The sequence below is a fragment of the Vipera ursinii genome, assembly GCF_947247035.1.
Source record: "Vipera ursinii genome assembly, chromosome: 5".
Lineage (NCBI taxonomy): Eukaryota > Metazoa > Chordata > Lepidosauria > Squamata > Viperidae > Vipera > Vipera ursinii.
In genome coordinates, this window is record NC_139518.1 from 38373622 (window position 1) to 38393215 (window position 19594).

The 19594-nt window shown below is 40.5% G+C and overlaps 1 protein-coding gene across 1 annotated transcript in view; it reads left to right on the forward strand.

Moving 5' to 3' along the window:
* Window positions 1-13251: 13251 nt before the first annotated feature.
* The window catches only part of EPHB1 (EPH receptor B1), a gene marked incomplete at both ends in the record, with an annotated part of 364500 nt that continues 358157 nt past the window's right edge, over window positions 13252-19594 (forward strand). Inside the window, one exon of the mRNA XM_083363176.1 lies at window positions 13252-13324. Coding sequence (XP_083219302.1) covers window positions 13252-13324 — 73 coding nt within the window. The remainder of the gene's footprint in view (window positions 13325-19594) is intronic.

The window sequence follows — 19594 nt, forward strand, 5'->3', positions numbered from 1 at the left end:
TTATGGCAAGAACAAAGGATTTTGCTGAGTCAAATGAAAGAGAGATTCTTGTGGACTTTGTTATGCAATATGTGCCCACTCATACTTCCACACCAGTTCCCTGAGGGTATTATGTGGCCTGGGGCTCAGGTGCTGATTCAGAAGACATGGCAGATTGTGCATCTTCATTCATTGCCCACAGTGTTATGTATTGGTAATGATACCATCATTGTTGTGACACACAATATGTGTCCTCCAGCTGCTATGCTCACCCACCAGCCAACAAGCTTCACTTGCTACTGTTACGACAGCACCATATAAGACCAAAAGTTTGATTTGGCTCAAATGAGCTTTGAAAATTCTCCACCAGTCTGTGGGCAAAAAACCTGGATGGACTCCTCCTTTCCCTGTGTTCCAGGGAAAGGAGAATTTTTCCAACAATTTCTCAAGGTAGGATTCCCTGTTTGTGGTAACAGTAGTGCTCTGATGAAAAGGCCCAGCGGAGAAAGCTGGCTTGACTTCCCCTGACAATCGAAATATGGGAATCAGAAAGGCTGCAGACCATTGGAAAGAAAACTGTACAGTGAAAGGTAGAAGAGGAACACAAACATACATTCCACCTCAAATTTATGCAAGACAACCATGGGAATTTCTCAGAATTTGTATTCTCCTCTGGAAAAATTCCTAAAGAACACAAGAATCCAAAAACAAAATATGCAAGAGGATTTTTCCCCCATTGTTTAATTTGTTTATTTTTTTTAATTGGAATGTCAGTGCTGAAATGTGGCTGGTGGCATTCTTAGAGACTTTTCAGAATGTGAATTTCATGCTTTGCTCCAAGCAAAGGCCTTTTCTTCAAACCAAGGCATTGTGGTGAATTGGTCTAGAACAGGGGTGTCAAACTGCTGGCCCATGGGCCGGATGCATCATGCCAAAACTGTGCCCACCCTATTGCCCACCCTATGTGCCCACCTGTGCCCACCCTATGTAGAGTCAGCCTATGATCCCAAGTAAATCCCTTTGAATCCTTGTGCCTTGGTGCAGCAGCTTTCCAATGGTCGACTTTTCCTGAATATCTCTGGGTGGTTTAAGATACTGAAGCATTCATGGGAAAGACATGCAGGCTGTAGTTGAAAATTTTTATTTAGCCAGCTACTTTGATGCGTGCCTGTCTCTTTGTTTGGATATGAAGCCACTCACGTCCTTCTGCAGACAAATTAAATCCCTTCATGCCAAACAGATGATCCTTTCTCTGGGCCAGCATGTATTGGATTAACTTCACTTTCTTATCCATGGAACATTTGACCCTGATGTCAAATATTCAGGCAGTTTTAGGCAACATTACTGCTGGGATTAATTTTTTCTGATTGCATAGTTTCTATACTTGGCAGGATATGGAAGAATTAAATTGACTTGTAGAGATATATCAATATACATTTACTAGTTCCATCTCTACTAAGCAATTGAAGAAACTAAAACTGTTGAATATCTAACAGGACTTCTCTATCTCCTGCCCAGTATGGACCTGATAGTCTATACAAGTGGAGTTTGACCTCTGATTTGCAAAACTACTATATGTGAGTGAAACCCATTTAAAACAGAGTTATTGTATTGCACTTTCTTTGGTTTGAACAAGAATGGAAATTGTAAGCATCTTACTATTCTCATCCTAACTTAACTGTTCTTGAACGTTCAGTGTACTGTAGGGGCAGATATATGGAAATATATATTTCAGAGAGAGATCAAAGTCACATACTTGGCAATAGGAAATGAGGTTGGCATTTTCCTTTTGCCAAATGATCAAGTCCCACTAAACCTGTCCAATCAAAATAGTGCATCTTCAAAGTCATAAATTGAACTGAGTAATCAGGCAAATATTTTATCACAGATGAGTACAATACTTCTACTTCTGTGATTCATTACATAGTGTGGTACAGAAAATCTGGGCAGACATGGTTCAGTTCATCATGACTGATCATTGCTAGGGAGGAATACACTGTTTGTGGAAGGTGTGGGAAGAGAGGGCGACTTGTGAATTGGACTGAGGTCAAATTGAGGGTAGAACTCCAGTGACTGAGATTTCTTTTAACTCAAAAGGTATACTGAAAGTTTCCTTTAACAAAAGAAATATGAGTAAATACCATTATTAGAAAGATAAATGACCCCTTCTTTATAGGCTATAAGTTGAATTTTACCTTGGAAATGAAAAGGACTGTTGCTTTTATTTGTGTGCGTTTGTGTCTAAGGGACATCTCAGTTGCAAGGGGGATAATTATAGAATATTTATTTATTCTACAAGTATAAAAACAATAAAACATTTTTAATATTTTAAACAATACAAAAATCCTAATTAAATATATGCAGCAGCTGAGATAATTAACTAGTTAATAGTAAAGCCAAGAAATGGGGCCCTTAGCACATTCAAAGCGTCAGGCTTGGGTACACACCCAAGTTTTTAAAGCCTTACCAAAGGCTCTCAGGGTTAGGAATACTTGATCTCTGAGGGGAGAATATTTCACAGATTATTGGCTACTGCTGAAAAGGCCTGTCTTCTAGTCCCTGTCAGGCCAACCTTCAATAATAAAGAACATTTTAAATAATAATAATAAACAATAGTTCAGTGAGAACCATTCAAAAACATACAACCAGAAACATGAAGTTGGGCTTATCCAATAGCCTGACCCAATCCCAGGGAAATAATCAGACCTTCATCATCTTATACAAGGCCAGTAGAGTTGGGACTATCCAAATCTCAGGGGACATATTGTCCCAAAGGGCAGGTGACACAAAAGAGAAAGCATTCTTCCTAGATTCCAAAAGGTGGCAGTGTTTCATAAATGGGACCAGGAGGCTGGCTGCCCATCTTGTAAGACTTATACCTGTGTATGGAACTAGCTTTTCAAATAAGCATATATTAAGTTTGAAACTCCTGAAAAAAGTGCAATTGGTTTAAGGCATTAATTCATTAGTGAATGTGTTTGTTAAGTCAGTCACACTTTTATTTACAGGATGACATAGCAGTCATATACAAAATTGTTTGTATATTAAAGGTAATACATAACCATAAAGGTAATACATAACTAGTATTAGTTATGATATTCTTAACTTCCATGAATTTGTCTAACCGTCCTTTAAAGTCATTCATGTGGTGGCCATCACTACATCTTGTGGTAGCACATTCCACAATTTAACAATATATTTTATTAGTTCTTTTATTGTTTAACTATTGGTTGAACCAAGTTTTAATATAATAACAGAGGGAAAATCATGTCCACCTTTTTGTATATATCATTTATGTACTTTTTCATATAGCACTGCATGCTCATTTTTGCATTTTCCTAGAATAAGCCTTTCATCTGATCGTGGAATAACTTCAGAGTAACATCTGCCAGACAAGAGACCATATCACTTGGGATCTTGGATGCCTGCAGCATGTGAGTTAGCTCTGAAACTTACTTTAATAACTGCTTTCTCTAAATCATTTCCACATACTGATTCATTGGCAGACATACACAGTTATTTCATAAAATAGCAGTGATTTCCTTCTGTAGGGACTGCCAAACATAAAGTTTAGCTGTATATATTTGAATGTTCAAGTGTAAATGTAGGCTTTTTACTATGACACCCAAATACATTATCAGACTGAAGGTTTAAATAAATCCAATAAGACTTAGTAAGATACTTACAGAATATTACTTACAGAATATTGCGCAAGGCAGTTGCTGTTTATTAGATTTCTTGGCCCATTATGTTTATGCAGTTAAAATGTAGAAGAGTAGCAGAATAAAATACAATCTATGAAAACTTTGTCATGAATGACAGTAATTGTCACCATCAATGTTTCCTTATTATTGTTGTATAAAAACCACTGTTCAACATGTAATAATTGCAGTGATTATGATAGGTTATTATAGAACCTGTCCCATATGGCATCTCTTTATTGCAGTTGATTCATATTATTTAAAAAAAGAGTGAGAGCGATAATACTTTATATGATATATATATATATATATATATATATATATATATATATATATATATATATATATATATATATATATATATATGTGTGTGTGTGTGTGTGTGTGTGTGTGTGTGTGTGCGTGTGTGTGTGTGTGTGCGTGTGTGTGTGTGTGTAAATTACTAACAAAGAATTAAAGGAGACTGAGATGCATTTCTGACTCTTTAGTCTTCATCAGTCAGCCATACCCTTCTGAGATTCGAACCTGGGCTGATTGCATATTAGGCAGTGTTATTTACCTCTTGAGCCACAGGATCTCTCTCGCTCTGTTAGCTTTCTGCAAGGGGAGATATGTGTCAAATGTTAACTATTTAGATTACCTTGCTAGGCCCCAAACATGGGGCAAATCTTTATTTCCTGTTTTCAGCCTATCTTGAAGGCCATCGAACAGGCTGTAGTCACAGGCCTTCAAGATAGGCTGAAAACAGGAAATAAAGATTTGCCCCATGTTTGGGGCCTAGCAAGGTAATCTAAATAGTTAACATTTGACATATATATATATATATATATATATATGTGTGTGTGTGTAAATTACTAACAAAGAATTAACTAACACAAATATATGAATTGTCCGGTGTGACTACTGCCTGTTCGATAGCCTTCAAGATAGGCTGAAAACAGGAAATAAAGATTTGCCCCATGTTTGGGGCCTAGCAAGGTAATCTAAATAGTTAACATTTGAAACATATATATATATATATATATATATATATATATATATATATATATATATATATATATATATATATATATATATATTTGTTTTCGTAGATTCTCGCGGGTGTCTGTATGTGTAGATCTAGAGTCTCGGGTTTCTTCCCACGTTCCTTTCATTTTCAGAAAGTTGTGGCGACGTTTCGACGAAATCCCATCCGTCATCATCAGGCCGGAGTGTTCCTCCTGCTGCTTCCAGGAGCAAAGCGTGGTCTGGCTATTCCTTTCCTTCCAACTGCCGGTGGGGCTGTGTTCTGGCTGGGTGGAGGCGTGGCTGCTTTCTGATTGGGTGGGGGTGTCCTCCGACTGGGTGGAGCTCATTATTTGTGCAAATTATTCAAATTGCTAATAAAGAATTTGGGAGGCTAAGATGATCATTTCGAACTCTTTATGTTATCATCAGTTAGTCATACCCTTTATCTGAGATTCGAACCTGGGCTGATTATATATCAGGCAGTTCTTTATTAGCAATTTGAATAATTTGCACAAATAATGAGCTGTCATAAGTTGACTATGTCCTGTGGATAAGCCCTGAGTCGGGCCAAAACAGGAATGAGAGAGTTAATTAGCAAGGTCCATTCAAAAAGCCTTGACAAATACTTAAACATACATTTGCCTTGCCTTCCAGCTAATAAAAGAAAGAACCCGTGGCTCAGGAAGTTAAAACACTGCCTGATATATAATCAGCCCAGGTTCGAATCTCAGATAAAGGGTATGACTAACTGATGAGAACATAAAGAGTTCGAAATGATCATCTTAGCCTCCCAAATTCTTTATTAGCAAGTTGAATAATTTGTGTATATATATATATACACACATACACACACACACACACACACACACACACGATTCCTCCTTAGAGGAGCGTAGTAGCAATTGCACTTAAACTTATATACCACTTCACAATGCTTTACAGCCCTTTATAAGCGGTTTACAGACCCAACAATCTGGGTCCTCATTTTACCAACCTCGGAAGGATGGAAGACTGAGTTAACCTTGCCACCAGCCAGCAGAAGTAGCCTGTAGTACTGCATTCTAACCACTGCTCCACCAGGGCTCAGTAGTACAGTATCATGTAATATTGGTCCATATAAACACAGAGCAGTAAAATCCTACCCTACCCTGGTTCCCTTGTTAGGTTATGTGAATCAGCATAAAGCAATCTTTGTATTTTGTCCCACAGTATAAGAAATAGCAATCCTAATTCATCAGCAATTACTTATGAACATCTGCTAATTACATTTCATTGTTTGATGATGATGATGATGAGCCTGAATTAATCCATTCCATGGATTTATATGGAGTAAAAAGACTTCTTCTCTGAAGGTTATGCATAGTAATCTACCATGCTGGTTGCAGGTTACTAAGTTTTTTTTATTATTATTTCCCAGTGTAAGGGCCAAAGTTTCCCAGTTAGTTTCTGTTTCTAAGAAAAGGCTACAATTTGATGCTGCTGGTCTTGCTCCAGGACCTTTAATCATTTTACTGTACTGGCTCTAGATTTGTAAATTAGATTTGTTTAGAATCTTAATGTTACATAGATATATTACTATCAACCCAGATATATTAAGTTTGTATATTTTATATTTTTTAAACAAAGCTGTAGCTTTATGTTTTTTCCAGTGTGAAGAAGTACATGAATCTTCTTTACCTGCAATTGAGCTGTTTCAATACCAATTTTATCCTTGTCATTTTCTTGTTTTTTTTTCAAGCTTGGCAAATTATAATTTAAGTTTTTTAAATTATATCAGTTGTAGTCTACATAGAAGAGACCTTACAAACAAAATAAAGCAGTATCACTTTAGCAATTATTCTCTTTTGCCTTTGTATTCTAGCAGGTTATCACATAGGTTTTGCCAAGGCATTTGATAAAGCATGTACAGCAACTTTTTCCCAATTTGGCATATAGATTCCCCCCCCCCCAATTCTTGGTATTTCTATGGGAGGGTTGCCCTTCAGCGATGGGGTTTCCACACTTTGTCCTTAGAATGTAAAAGTGAACCATGTTATCTGGGATGAGCTTGGTTTGAAAGTCAAGCTCTAAGTAAAACATGAGGGATGGAAACAAAGATGTTGTGAGGGAGGATTGAGGTAAACCGAAGTATGGAAAGTAAGATATAAAGGTGGAGAGAAATTAGATGAAATGGTCACAGTACAATGGTACTGTACATCAGGGCTTTTCGACCAGTGGTATGGGTACCACCTGTGGTACATTGACACCTGGCAGGTGGTACGTGACCATTCTAGAAAAGTGGTAGCTGGGGAGGTGAATGAGCTGAACCGGTGGCAGCACCGCACAAGCCTGAGCAAGAGATGGCTGGAGCTGCAGGGCTGTCAGGGCTCAGTGGAAGTGCCAGGATCAGTGTCAGTTTCCAGCTGGAGCTCGGCGCTGATCCTGGCGCTTCTGCTGAGTCCAGAAGAAGCGCTGATCAGCTGGAATGTTGCAGCATCTCCAGGGTCTTGTAATTTACATTCAGATGCTTGGAAACTGATTCATATTTATGATGGTCACAGTGTCCCAGGGTCATGTGAAGTGACCAAAACCTGCTGTAACCACCCAGCAGAGGGGGGGGGAAATAAAAACTAAACACCCCCCCACCATCACCCAACCCCTGCTCCCAATCCTCAACAGAAATGCTCACAACCATGAAAACCTTGGACAGGAGGAAGAGCGCCACCGGGCAGGCAGGCAGGTGTCTTGCTCGGCTGTGGCTTGGGGGGCACTTTTTCAGTGCCATTGTAACTTTGAACAGTCACTAAGCGAACTGTTGTAAATTGAGGACTACCTGTACTTCATCACTTTTTTTCCTTTTTTGGGAGGGTCATTAGGTTTTTGAAACCTTGCTAGGCAACTGGTGGTACTCAGATATTGCCATATCCTAAAAGTGGTACAATGGATGAAAAAATTGAAAAGCCCATGTTCTGCAGGCAGAAGATGTCAGCTTCAGTTCCTAACATTTCAAGCAGGGCTAGAAATCACTAGGGATCACTACTATACTGGGTGAGATGGATTGATGGTCTGATTGTATAAAGAATAAAAGGTAAAGGTTTCCTCGGGCCAGTCACGTCCAACTCTAGGAAATGGTGCTCATCTCCGATTCACAGGCGAAGAGCCAGTATTATCCAAAGAGGCTTCTGTGGTCATGTGACCAGTATGACTATATGCTGAAGGCGCACAGAATGCTGTTATCTTCCCACCAATATGGTACCTATTTATGCACTTAAATTTACATGCTTTTGAATTGCTAGGTGGGGGTAAGTCACGGGAGCTTACCCTGTCATGCCATACTTGGTCTCGAACTGCCAACCTTCCAGTTGACAAGCCCAGCATTTTAACAGCTCAGCTGCTGAGCCCCTGTATACAGAATAGTTTTCAATACATGAAAATTACAACAGGGCAAGAAACTGCAAAGATGGAGAAAAGCCATCCTTAGAAACTTGCTGCACAGAGAAGTCACATCTCATCCAAATGGATTTTCTCCCTTGAGCATAATGAGAGATGGGAAATAAGCCAAGGAAGTACAGTTTGGAAAGCTTACTGAATAATACACAGAGTTTACATATATTCCTCTCACTCCAGTGAAGCACTACATTAGAAAAGGCTACAAATAATTCAAAAAGATAAAAAGTGGCAAGAATGCTTACCTGTGATGCAAATACGATGCAGCCAAGTACAGGAACAGATCTCTCCCAATTAGGGATTCTATTGGTATAAATCTAAAATCTCAATCACACTGAATCTGCACTGTGATGGCATTTCATTCAAAGACCCCGGAGCAGTGAACTGAGCTTGGCAGGTATGATGTGTTTGTGTTTTTTGCTGCTTACTCCCATTTATTTATGCATTTTGATTGAACAGAACATGTCTAATGTCTATTATCATAAAATATATGTACAGACATAAACCATCACTGCATTGTACAGCAAAAGCTGATTTAATGGCATCCCTTTCCATTTTATTCTTGAGTAGTGCATGGAAATCAAGGTACGCAGTATAAATACTAATAAGAAGGCTTGGCTGAGCTTTGTGATCGCTCCCCATCTCTCATCTCCAGCCAGGTTGTCAGAGAGAGAGAGAGGGAAGGAAAGAGAGAGAAACCTAATTTGCACTCTCCCAGAGTTAGGGTCTGAGCCTGCAATTCCTTATAGCACTCTTTCCTCGATCTAGCACTGCTCAGAATCCCAGACTCTCATAGCCAAAGAATTGTCGGAAGGTACAGTTGAGTCCATTTAAAGGAAATTGGGCTGAGAAAAGCCAAAGCTCATTTCTCCTTTTTATACCCATAATATCTGTAACACCTGACAGACCTATTTCTCCGAAATGAACAAAAATAAGGTTGTAAGCTATTATTTGTCATAGAGGTAAAAGAACAAAACAAATTTCCTTGGTATTCATTCCTGTTTAACATAATTTGACTTTTGAGTATAAACAGCAGTTTGCTTTTTAAAATGATTAAATATTAAAATGTTGCAATCTTAGTCCCTTTTCTATGCAATGGCTTACATTTGCTTGAGCTGTATTAAATGAGCAGCCTTCAATATGTTTTTGGAATCGGAAGTAACCTTAAGTTTAAAAAAAAAGGTAGGCAAGCATCCATTTGTACTTTCTGCTCTTTTTTCTGTAGCTGTGTCACCTGTCTTAAGACTTGTGTGACAATAATGAGAAGTTAGTGTATCATTCTACTGCAACTTACAATAGAAAAATGGCAAGGAAGATGATATTAGTGGCATGTAGTTTGTTGATTTTTTTGTATCTAAACAATACTTCTTGGAAAAATAATAACCAAAAAACAGTAACACAATAGCACAGTAACATGCTATTCTGACATAATGCAAGGCCGTTATGTGTAATAGAACTTGACCCTTTAGAGCAGGGATGTCAAACTGCCGGCCCCGCAGGCCGGATGTGTCATGGCGAAACCACACCTACCCCATTGCCGGCAATGGAAAAAAAAGTCACGATATGTTGCGACACGTCACGTGACATTGCGAATTTGACACCCCTGACTTAGAGCATCCTTTTCTAGATCTCGATCACTAGATGTTACAGTAGCCATGATGAACCAGTTGGGGATGGTTACATATACTAACTGGGGCAATCGATCTCAAGCTGCAAATAATTTAAATATAGAAAATCTTTTAAATCTTATTTAACCATATAAAAAACCTTTTTTGACATTGCACTTATAATACCTTTAAGTTATATGTCTGTAATTATAAGATCACACAATTATATGGCAGCATCTAGCTGACTTTGCTTAAGCAAGTCAGATGGAGTTAATACTTGGAGACTACAAAAAATATTAGGGCTATAAGCTAGATATCTACAAAAGAAGACAATGATGAATCACTTTCTTATTATTGTCAAGAAAACCTCCTGTCCATATCCATGAACTTGCCCTGAAGATCAAGAACATCTAAGAATAATATAGGAAGACAAGCAGGAAGAGTACCATAGTTCTTTTTTTGAAACTAACCTGCAAGAAACAACGAAACCATCAAATGGAATATGTGGAAAGAATGTATTTATATATTTAAAAGATTTCCATGCTGCTTCCCATTAAAAAAACATCAAAAGCATTTTACAATGGAAAAACGTGCCTAAAACAATTACTAAAAACTTGCACTGAAACATTTATTAAATTCAGAACAAAATAAAGTGTAACATAACATTAAAACAATGATAGAAAAAACCAAACAGCAATATAAAGTTAAAAATTACAGCGGAATTAACACATAATTAAAAGGATGGGGAAAATAATATTTCTGTTTGCTGTTGAAATAGGCAGGTGACTAGGGTGCCTTGTTGTAAGACAGGAGCTAGCACAGAAAAGAGCTGCTTCTGAGTAGCCCTGGCCACAGATAAGCATAGCAAGACATCTGGATGAGACCCTCTGAGCAGAAACTTCAGATACTGATAGGACAACTTTGTCAGTCCTGCCAAAGTCATGCTGACACTAGGAATACCAGAAGCCACTGGTTTTATTCTTTTAATACTGTTTTTATGTGCTTTTTCACTTTAAGGATGGGAAGATATAATAAAAGTGCATAGGTAAAATTATCTGCTTGCAATGCCCTTCTGGATTCTGTTGGACAATGGAGCAAACTTTGCATAGAATAATTAATGGACACAATTTTGACATATAGGTTCCAGGCAAGGACTAAACAGTATCAGATCATTTTGACCTCCTAGGGCATCGTAGCAGATCTCAAAGTGGCTGCTGTGGAAAAATGGGAATTTAATTGCCTACACGGTAGTGAGAGGTTGCTGAACTCACCCCCATCAAAATATTTCAGGTACTCTCAGGATATCTCAACAAACCCAGTAGGTTTTTAACACATTTCAGTGGCCAATTGATAAAATACAGGTAGTCCTTGACTTACAACAGTTCATACAGTGACCGTTTGTAAAGTTACAACAGCACTGAAAAGTGGCATGATTATTTTTCACACTGGTTGCAGCATCCCCACGATCATGTGATCAAAATTCAGATACTTGGAAACTGACTCATATTTATGATGGTTTCAGTGACCCAGGGTCATGTGATCACCTTGTGCGACCTTCTGACAAGCAAAGTCAATTGACTTTGACGACCTTCACTTGACAACCATGTTACAAACTTAACAACTGCAGTGATTCACTTAACAACCGTGGAAAGAAAGATTGTAAAATGCGGCAAAACTCAATCTTAGGCATAAGTTGAGGATTACCTGTACTGATGATCTTTCTTATATGTAATCTACATAATCAACATGTTTCCCCCCCATCCCTGTTCAAACTCATCAGTCTAACCACTCTGCATCTGATAAATTCAACTGCAACTCTAATAAGGCAGCATCTTTTAATAATAATTTGTTGGCTGGAAAAGGTGCTACCAGATTCCTTCCATGAATCATGTACTTTTGATTCCTTTTTCAGGATGACATTGGCTGACCCTTAGATTATAACTTCACAATATTTTTCTTCTTAGCACGCTTATTATATGTTATTGGGATATTTCAGCTTGTTTTTTGTAAATTACCTTGGAAGCTACCAAAAGGCAACATATAAAATCACATCTCTTTTTATAACAAATGCTCTACATCTCTATTCAACACAACCCAATTAAATTTAATAGAATTAATTCCAGTATATGTAGATATCACCCTGGAGACAAAAGCAAATAAATCGATGTTATTTAAGTTAAGCATTTACCTGCATGAACTTTTCAAAAGCAAAGCAGGATTACAATTTTGAAAAGATGTATTCCAAATATATATATCTATCTTCGTATCCCATATACAGACTTTGGATTATTGTTATTATGTTAACTTCTACCCAATGCAAAAATGTTTTGTTCTCATCAAAACTTGGATGGAAAGAGCTGCTGTTATTCGTTCTTTAAACAACAACAGAGGAATTTCATTCTAGGTATTACCGGCGCGACTAAAAATGCCCAAAGGTCAAGAAAGTCTTTATCAGAGATCCCAGTATCACCTTCTGCTCCGTTCACCACCCTTAGACTCTGCCTTCGCCTGGCACAGCTCAGGGTTGTTGGGCTATGTTAGCCTACGGTACTTTCCTACATAAAAAAAAAACATATCGAATGGGAGAGTCTCAAAGACCCAGCGTGAAGAAAATTTTTACACAGACCAGGCCCGAAGGTAGAAATAGGTAGGTTAAGACAGCGTTTCCCAACCTTAGGAACTTGAAGATGCGTGGACTTCAACTCCCAGAATTCCCCAGCCAGCATAGCTGGCTGGGGAATTCTGGGAGTTGAAGTCCACGCATCTTCAAGTTCCTAAGGTTGGGAAACGCTGGGTTAAGAAAGAGCCAAGTGGCTTTGCGGACGGGTGACCGGAATGAATACGACTTGAATAGAATGAGACGAACTATGTGGCCGTGGAGACAGTAGGGAGCGCTGTTCTCCTTCCTTCTACGCTTTTGCTCGCTCGCGCGGGTCTTTCCCTACCGCTTCCTGCAAAAGTTTCTCTAAAACTAACAATACCGGAGTAAAGGGAGTGTTCTTTGCTGATTGGTCGAAGGATTTTTGTGGGCTCGATTTCTTGATTGGACGGGAGCCGTTAGGGGTGGGAAAAGTATTGATGGGGGCGCGCGCGCGCGCGATTGGCGAGGAGGGGGGGGGGAACCCTTCTCTCTCCCCCTCCCTTCAGCCTCAGCGGCTGATTTTGTTCTCACTGTACTCTACTACCGCTTGCAATGTGACGCTTGAATGTAGCTCTCTCTTTTTCTCACCCCCACTCACATCACACCTCATACACACACACACACACGCATACAGACACTGGCACATACCTACACACACTTGCGCACACACACACACACACACACACGCACGCACGGACCCACGCGGTGGACTCGGTATTCCGGAGCGGAGTTGTTCAGGATATATATTGAATTATATATATATATATATATAAAGAGAGAGGGAGAGAAAGAGAAAAAGCGACGAGAAAGGAGCTAAATCTGGTCCAACAAGGAACTATTTCCTTTCTTCTTTTTAAATCTGCCCCCCCCCCCACGTCTCTTCTGCATCATGTTCGGGGCTCCTACGGCACTGGATTTTGTTGTGCTTTTTTGCTTGGCATCTGCAATTGCAGCGGTGGAAGGTAACAAAATATGATCAACGAAAGGGAAGCGAGTGGGCGGGTAGAAAGAAAACTTTTTTTTTTTTAAAAAAAGCCCTGACGATATTCGTCGGATTGTTCAGTTTGCTGTTGATACTCGCACGGGGGTGGGGTGGGGGAGGAAAGCCCTGCTCGGTTCCCTTGCTGTGTCTGCCGCTTTCCCAGCCCACGCTCGGAAAAAGGACGCGGGGAGCGAGCACCGACTCCACGGGACGCGTCCCCGGGTAGATTTCCCATCCAGTCCGGCTGCAATGCGGCTGGGCTACCCGATTCCAAGATCTGGAAGGCTAGGGAACTGGGGCCGGGAAGTGGTTTCCAACCCTTCCCGCTGCGGAGCTCAGAGATTCTGCCGGCGCTCGGAACCGGGCTCCGGTAGCGTTTGCACCGCCCTTCGGCCCCTCACCCCGAATCTTGCTTGCTTCAATGGAGAAGCGGGCTTTTCCCAGGGAAGGGAACGTCGGAGTGGTGTGCGTGGTAGACCGGGCGCAGTAGCCGGGCAAATCCGGGCAAGGCGTTTGTGCTCGGGGAGAAGGCGGGCAGGTCCGGCAAAGAGCGAGAGCGGAGCGTCGGCCGGCTCCCAACTTAAGCGCTCACACCGCCCGTCCTCCTCCGCCCACAGCCGTGTCAGGCTACAATAGATGAAGGGTGGGAGTGGGCTGGCGTGGTGGAAGGTGTAACTGGGACCCGATCCTTAATTCTCCCTTTTTGAGTTTCAGTAAAGGAAACGCCTGATAATGAACGCTCGCAAATTTGGCCGGTGGTTTGGTGTGTGTGTGTGTGTGTGTGTGTTTGGTCTGGCTAGCTTGAAGAGGGGAAGAATCAAACCGGGGCGGCGGTCCTTGTGATGGCTCTTAGCGTGGAAAGAATATACATGTGTAGCCTACCGGCCATTTCCACCCGAGGGATTTAGAGCGACTTATACTGTACCACGTCCCGGCCCCTCGTGGTTTGCGAGATGAGGTCTGGTTTCGTTAGTGGTCGATTCGTCCTTCAGGGCTCGCTCCAAGCAGAGCTCCCGCTCGCGTTTCCCGGACTATACCTTACTTGAATCGCTAGACGGGCCAGCACGTTCTGGAGAGGAGAATGCCGCCGGCCTATTTTCCTGGGCTGGGGATCGAGCGCAGAACTTGCTGCAGCTTTTTTTTGCAGGGAATGACTTAAAAACTTAAGTCCTGCCCGGCTTTTCTCTTTGCTGTCTAGGGAGTAGCTGGGAGTCTCCCCTTTCCCAAAAAGAAAAAGAAAATAATCGAGGGCGGCCACCCCAACGAGCGTGCTGTCATTTTACTACCTCAAATGGGGGGTGGGCACAGCCTAGTGATGAACTGCGGGGGCCATCGCATTGGTGGGCGCCCCTGTTGTAATGGGCAGAATCGCTGTAAAAACTCTAGGCAGGATCCAAGGGAAAGAAGGGGGGGGGGAGGGAGGGAGCCCGAGAAGGAGGTGCTGTTGGTGTAGCTTTGATGGTGAACGTGACCATTCAGAAGATGCTTCTCGGCTGCAATTAAAACAGAACCGCGAAAACCGCTTAGCTAGACTGCTCCTTGATTGATGCAACAGGGTAGGGAAAACTTGGGAAGCTTATAGAGACCACCAGATCGTGGCATCCTAAACCCACGGACCTCTGGTATTTCTTCCCAGGAGCAGTTTATTCTATGAGTAGCGGGAGAAACGTCAAAACCCCTCTTCTTTTTGTTTTGAGAGCTGCGGGGGAGCCACCTTGCGGATCCCCACGTCGCCCCCGCCTTCATCCGCGATGAGATTAACCGGAAGGCAGCGTTTGGCGACCCTTTTCTCTTCCCATCCTTCTCAGAAGGCGGTTTTCTTTTTTTTTTGCGCGCTGATCTTCTCCCAGCTGGTTGCTTTGCGGGAGCTCTTTATTTAAGAAATTGCCGAGATGCAAGGGAGGAGCCTTGGCTAGCCGCTAAAGCAGAAGGCGAGCCCACTCCAGCCTCGACGTTGACGGCGGCTTTATTGCAGGCAATTAGGCGGGAGTGGGGGGGAGCGGCAGCGACATTGGTAAAAAAAGACACTTTTAGTGGAATCTTGGCTGTTTTGTTCTCCTTGCAAAAGGCCAAAAAAAAAAAAAAAGCTTTGGGCAATAGGCATATTCTGCAGTTAAACTAGGGAGGAAACGAACTGGGCAGGACAACAGGGAGCTGTATTTTTATAAAAATTAGGAAGGAAAAAAAACCCCTGAATTTGGTGGACCTTGTGTGTGTGTGTGTGTGGGGTGTGCCTAGAAAATAAATTGGCATATTCATGATAACCTGAAGAGCTGAAGTTGTTTATATCTGCTTTTGTTCTTAGACTTGTGCAAGTGAAGACAGTACAGTTTGCAGTACCGTCTGAAAATGAAAAGAAATAATAAACATGAAATTGTGTCAGTTGAGGGAATGCATCTAGGATTAGGGTTGGGTAGGATCACAGGACCATTAAATGGATATATGATTGGCTTGCAAACTGTATCCAGGGTGTTCATAAATGGTTCCTCATTAAGTTGTAGAATGATACCCAGTGAGGTTACACATGGTTTAGCCTGCATCTTCTTTTGGCTTTTAGCATTTCAAAAAAAAAAATCACTTCAAAGATAACGTGTATGTATGTATATAAAATTTGCAAGCAAAATGGCCCAGAATAGCTGATGCTCTAAAACACGGGTGTCAAACTCACCACATCATGTGACGTATTGCGACGTATCACGACTGTTTTTGCATTGCTGGAGCTGGGGTGGGTGCGGCCTCCATATGATGCAACCAGCCCGCGGGTCGGCAGTTTAACACCCCTGCATAAAGCAGAGGTCCCCAATCTTTTGAGCACCAGGGACCGGTTCTGTGGAGAAAGATTTTTCTGCGAACAAGAGCGGATGTGGTTTTGTGTGCTGCCTGCTTCCAGTGGATGGGGTTTCACTTGTTTGCGCAGCCCGGTTGCTGGTATGCCGCAGCTCAGTGCCGGTCCACAGAACAGGGGTTGGGGACCTCTGCTCTAAAGTAAAAATCAAAACCATCTTGATAGTAGCAGCATCTGCAGGGATGGGCGAAGGGGCCAGATTAGCATCAGCAGCGTGGCAGTGTTGTGATGCAAACCCCAGCTTCTGTCTACATCACAACATTGCATGCATGGCCCAAGGGACAAAGTTTGCAATGTGTTCTCACCATCATTCCATTAATGGCAGTGAGTTTATGTGGATGCTGCTGCTTGGTGAGTGAGAGAAATGGATGGGCAACAAATACTTGAAAATTAATGGAAGGAAATGCAAAGTTTTATCCTTCAGAAACAGATCAAAACAGAGGTGTAAGAGGGTGATGTTTGGCAGCATTAGTTGTAAAATTAGGCTATATCATATGTGCCTAAAATCTAATCATGTGAATGAATAGTGTGATTTCCTGCAAAAAGGACAAATGGGCTGTATCATTTCTGTTGAAATCACTTGTTGAGATGGGCAGTCATATAAATTGGAAAAATAAGTAAATTACAAGAAGTAATTGTTCTGTTTTATCCCATGTTAGTCCCTTGCCTTCATACTGAACCCAGTTCTGGACATCAAACTGAAACATGTTTAAGGAAGGTTGTCAGAATGGTCAGGGAGTAGAAACTAAAACTTACAAATAGAAGATGAAACAATTTGAAATGTTTAACCATGAGACAAAGGCTGGGGTGGTGAGCATGATCACAGTCTTCAAAATACCTGAAGGATGTTGTGTAACATGTGACAAAATAGAAGGGATAATAGACTGATGGATTGAAGTTACAAGTAGCCAGTCTTTACTGGATGTTAGACCAAAAAATCATGGTAGTTGTAGGAGCAATTCAAATAGTGGAATCACTTACCCAGAAAGGGGAAAGATTGGTATGTATCCTTCACTGGATATATTCAGCAAAAGGCTGAACCGCCATCTACTCCAGATGCTTTCATGTGGATTCCTGCACTGAAAAACAAAAGGGACTTAATGATTAAAATCCCCTCTAACATGTTCATGCTTTTAGGTAGCACACTAATTGCAACACTATTATTCCCCTACTGTACCAAGTACTTTTGACATTTAAAAGTTTCTTTTAAAAGTAGGCTTGTACCCTTTCTGACTATATTCTGAAATACCTATATTGATTTATAAAAGGCATACTTAGATTTTCATAAGTGATGTCGAGGAAGCTTTCCAGAAGCTGATTTTTAAAAATGCAAACACCTCCAGTAAGTTACTGATAAGATAATGAGTCTGCTTTTCACTTGCTCTTGTTCTCTGAAGGCTATTTGCACACAGGCTACACCCTGCAAAAAACTAATCATATTCTGATACTCTTAAGGTATAGAAAGCAGACCACCCTTTACTCCAAATTATGAATGGTGGCAGTTAATTTTCTCCTTATCCCTCTCCCCCTCCCCAACCTCCCCCTTTTGGAAATCTCAAGGGTGAATAATTAAGTTAAGCTCAAAGCAGACAGCTTAAATCATTCCTAGCAACCATAGTGAAAAATGTTAAATCTTGATAAAGCGAGAGGGAAGAGGAGGACAGGATAAACTGGGAGTGGTGAGAATTGGTTGTGCTGCATAGTTTTTACATTACCTGCACCTTTGTTTGGGACTTTGTTTGGGCATCAGGATTATAGGATAGTTGGAATGCCATTGTAAGAAGCAAGAGAAGGAGAGGAAAAGAATGAGAGCGTGCTGTTAGAATATTATGTTGGCATGACTGAGCTTGTGGCAGAAAAGTATCTCTTACCATCTGTAGCAGACATCGGAGCAGAAAGTAAAACATTGGAATCATTCAAATCAAGTAGAGATGTCTCAATATTTCCAGGATTTATTGTGTGTTGACCAATATATTTACAGGAACATTACCTGGGGCTACTTTCTTTCCATGTGAGGTAAAGTAAAATGTTAGGATGGGTGGTTTGTGTGTTTGTGTGTGTGTGTGTGTGTGTGTGTGTATGCATTGCCTCTTCAAAGTTTTGATAATTCTTAAGGAATTTCAGAATACAATTCATCAGTTTTGCTTCGACTTTTCAAGTTTGATGAAATATCTTAAATGTGAAAGAAGATTAAAAAACTGGACATATTCAGACATACATAGAATATTTGATATTTCTTTGTGCATTGGATAAGAGTTGGCAACTGCATGTGTGAAGAACTTCAGCTGTCAGGTGTGAAAGACCAGGTCTGTATCAGCATCTTTATTGCTAAAAAATCTAAGCATTGGAATCTTTTCAAGGGTTAGCACCTATTTGGAATAGATAAGGGTGTTTGTGTTGAATTTAAGGATTCTAGGCTTATCCCTCTTTTAACTCTGTCCCCAGGTTCTGCCAATCCTACATCAACTGAAAAATTTTTTTTTCCCTAAATATATAATGAAAATGCCTGTAATTTTGGAATAGATTATAAAGTATAATATAAAGTATAACTGATATATGCTTGTTCTCATGAGTCCAAGCACTGATGACTTCAGCTCAAATGATAGAAAGTTGAGCTGTTCTATTTCCCGGTGCTAAAGAAATAAACTCCCTGTCTCAGTCTTCATAGCATCTAAATTTATGAGGACATGAAGAATCTTTCAACAGGGCACTTTAATTTTCAAAGGAAATGTAGAATTTTTTAAAAGTTGTGCAAAGGATAAGATAATGGCAAAGCAGAGTACACATTGACTCAGAATTCCAATCGGATAATGAATCAGACATTGCCCTATTTGCTTTGTTAATGAATTTTTTGGTGTCCTTTTTTCCATTCCAAAAAAGTAATCTCCGTGACCTGCTGTTTTATAATGATACAATACAACAGTATACCATTAAAATAGTGTTAAAACTGACCTCCAATACAAAAGAGTCCACTGGAATTCGGCAGCCAATATGAAATAGCAAGACTGCTTTCAGATCAACAACAAAACAACAATAATGAAACCCATATTTTCATAACCTGGCACCTGAATGCTAGCAAAACAATCTTATAACTGTCCAGTCTCAAGGAATAGTCCAGGCATCAATCTGTTTTGTATGCTTACAGTTATATTAGCAATAGGACTCACAGCATGTCTTTCACTTCCTTGAAGATGAGAATGAGTGAACAGTTTAAATTCTACTTAAAACAAACTGGAAGCCAATAAAGATTGAGTAATATAAACTCTTGGCAGATGGATCTCTATGTGAACTTTAGGCTCATCTTCCAGACTTCGCCACTATTTCTGGGAACCTGCAAGATTTATGGTTCCTATTTCTTTCACAATATATTGTTAGGATTTTATTTGATTAATCTATTTGTACAGG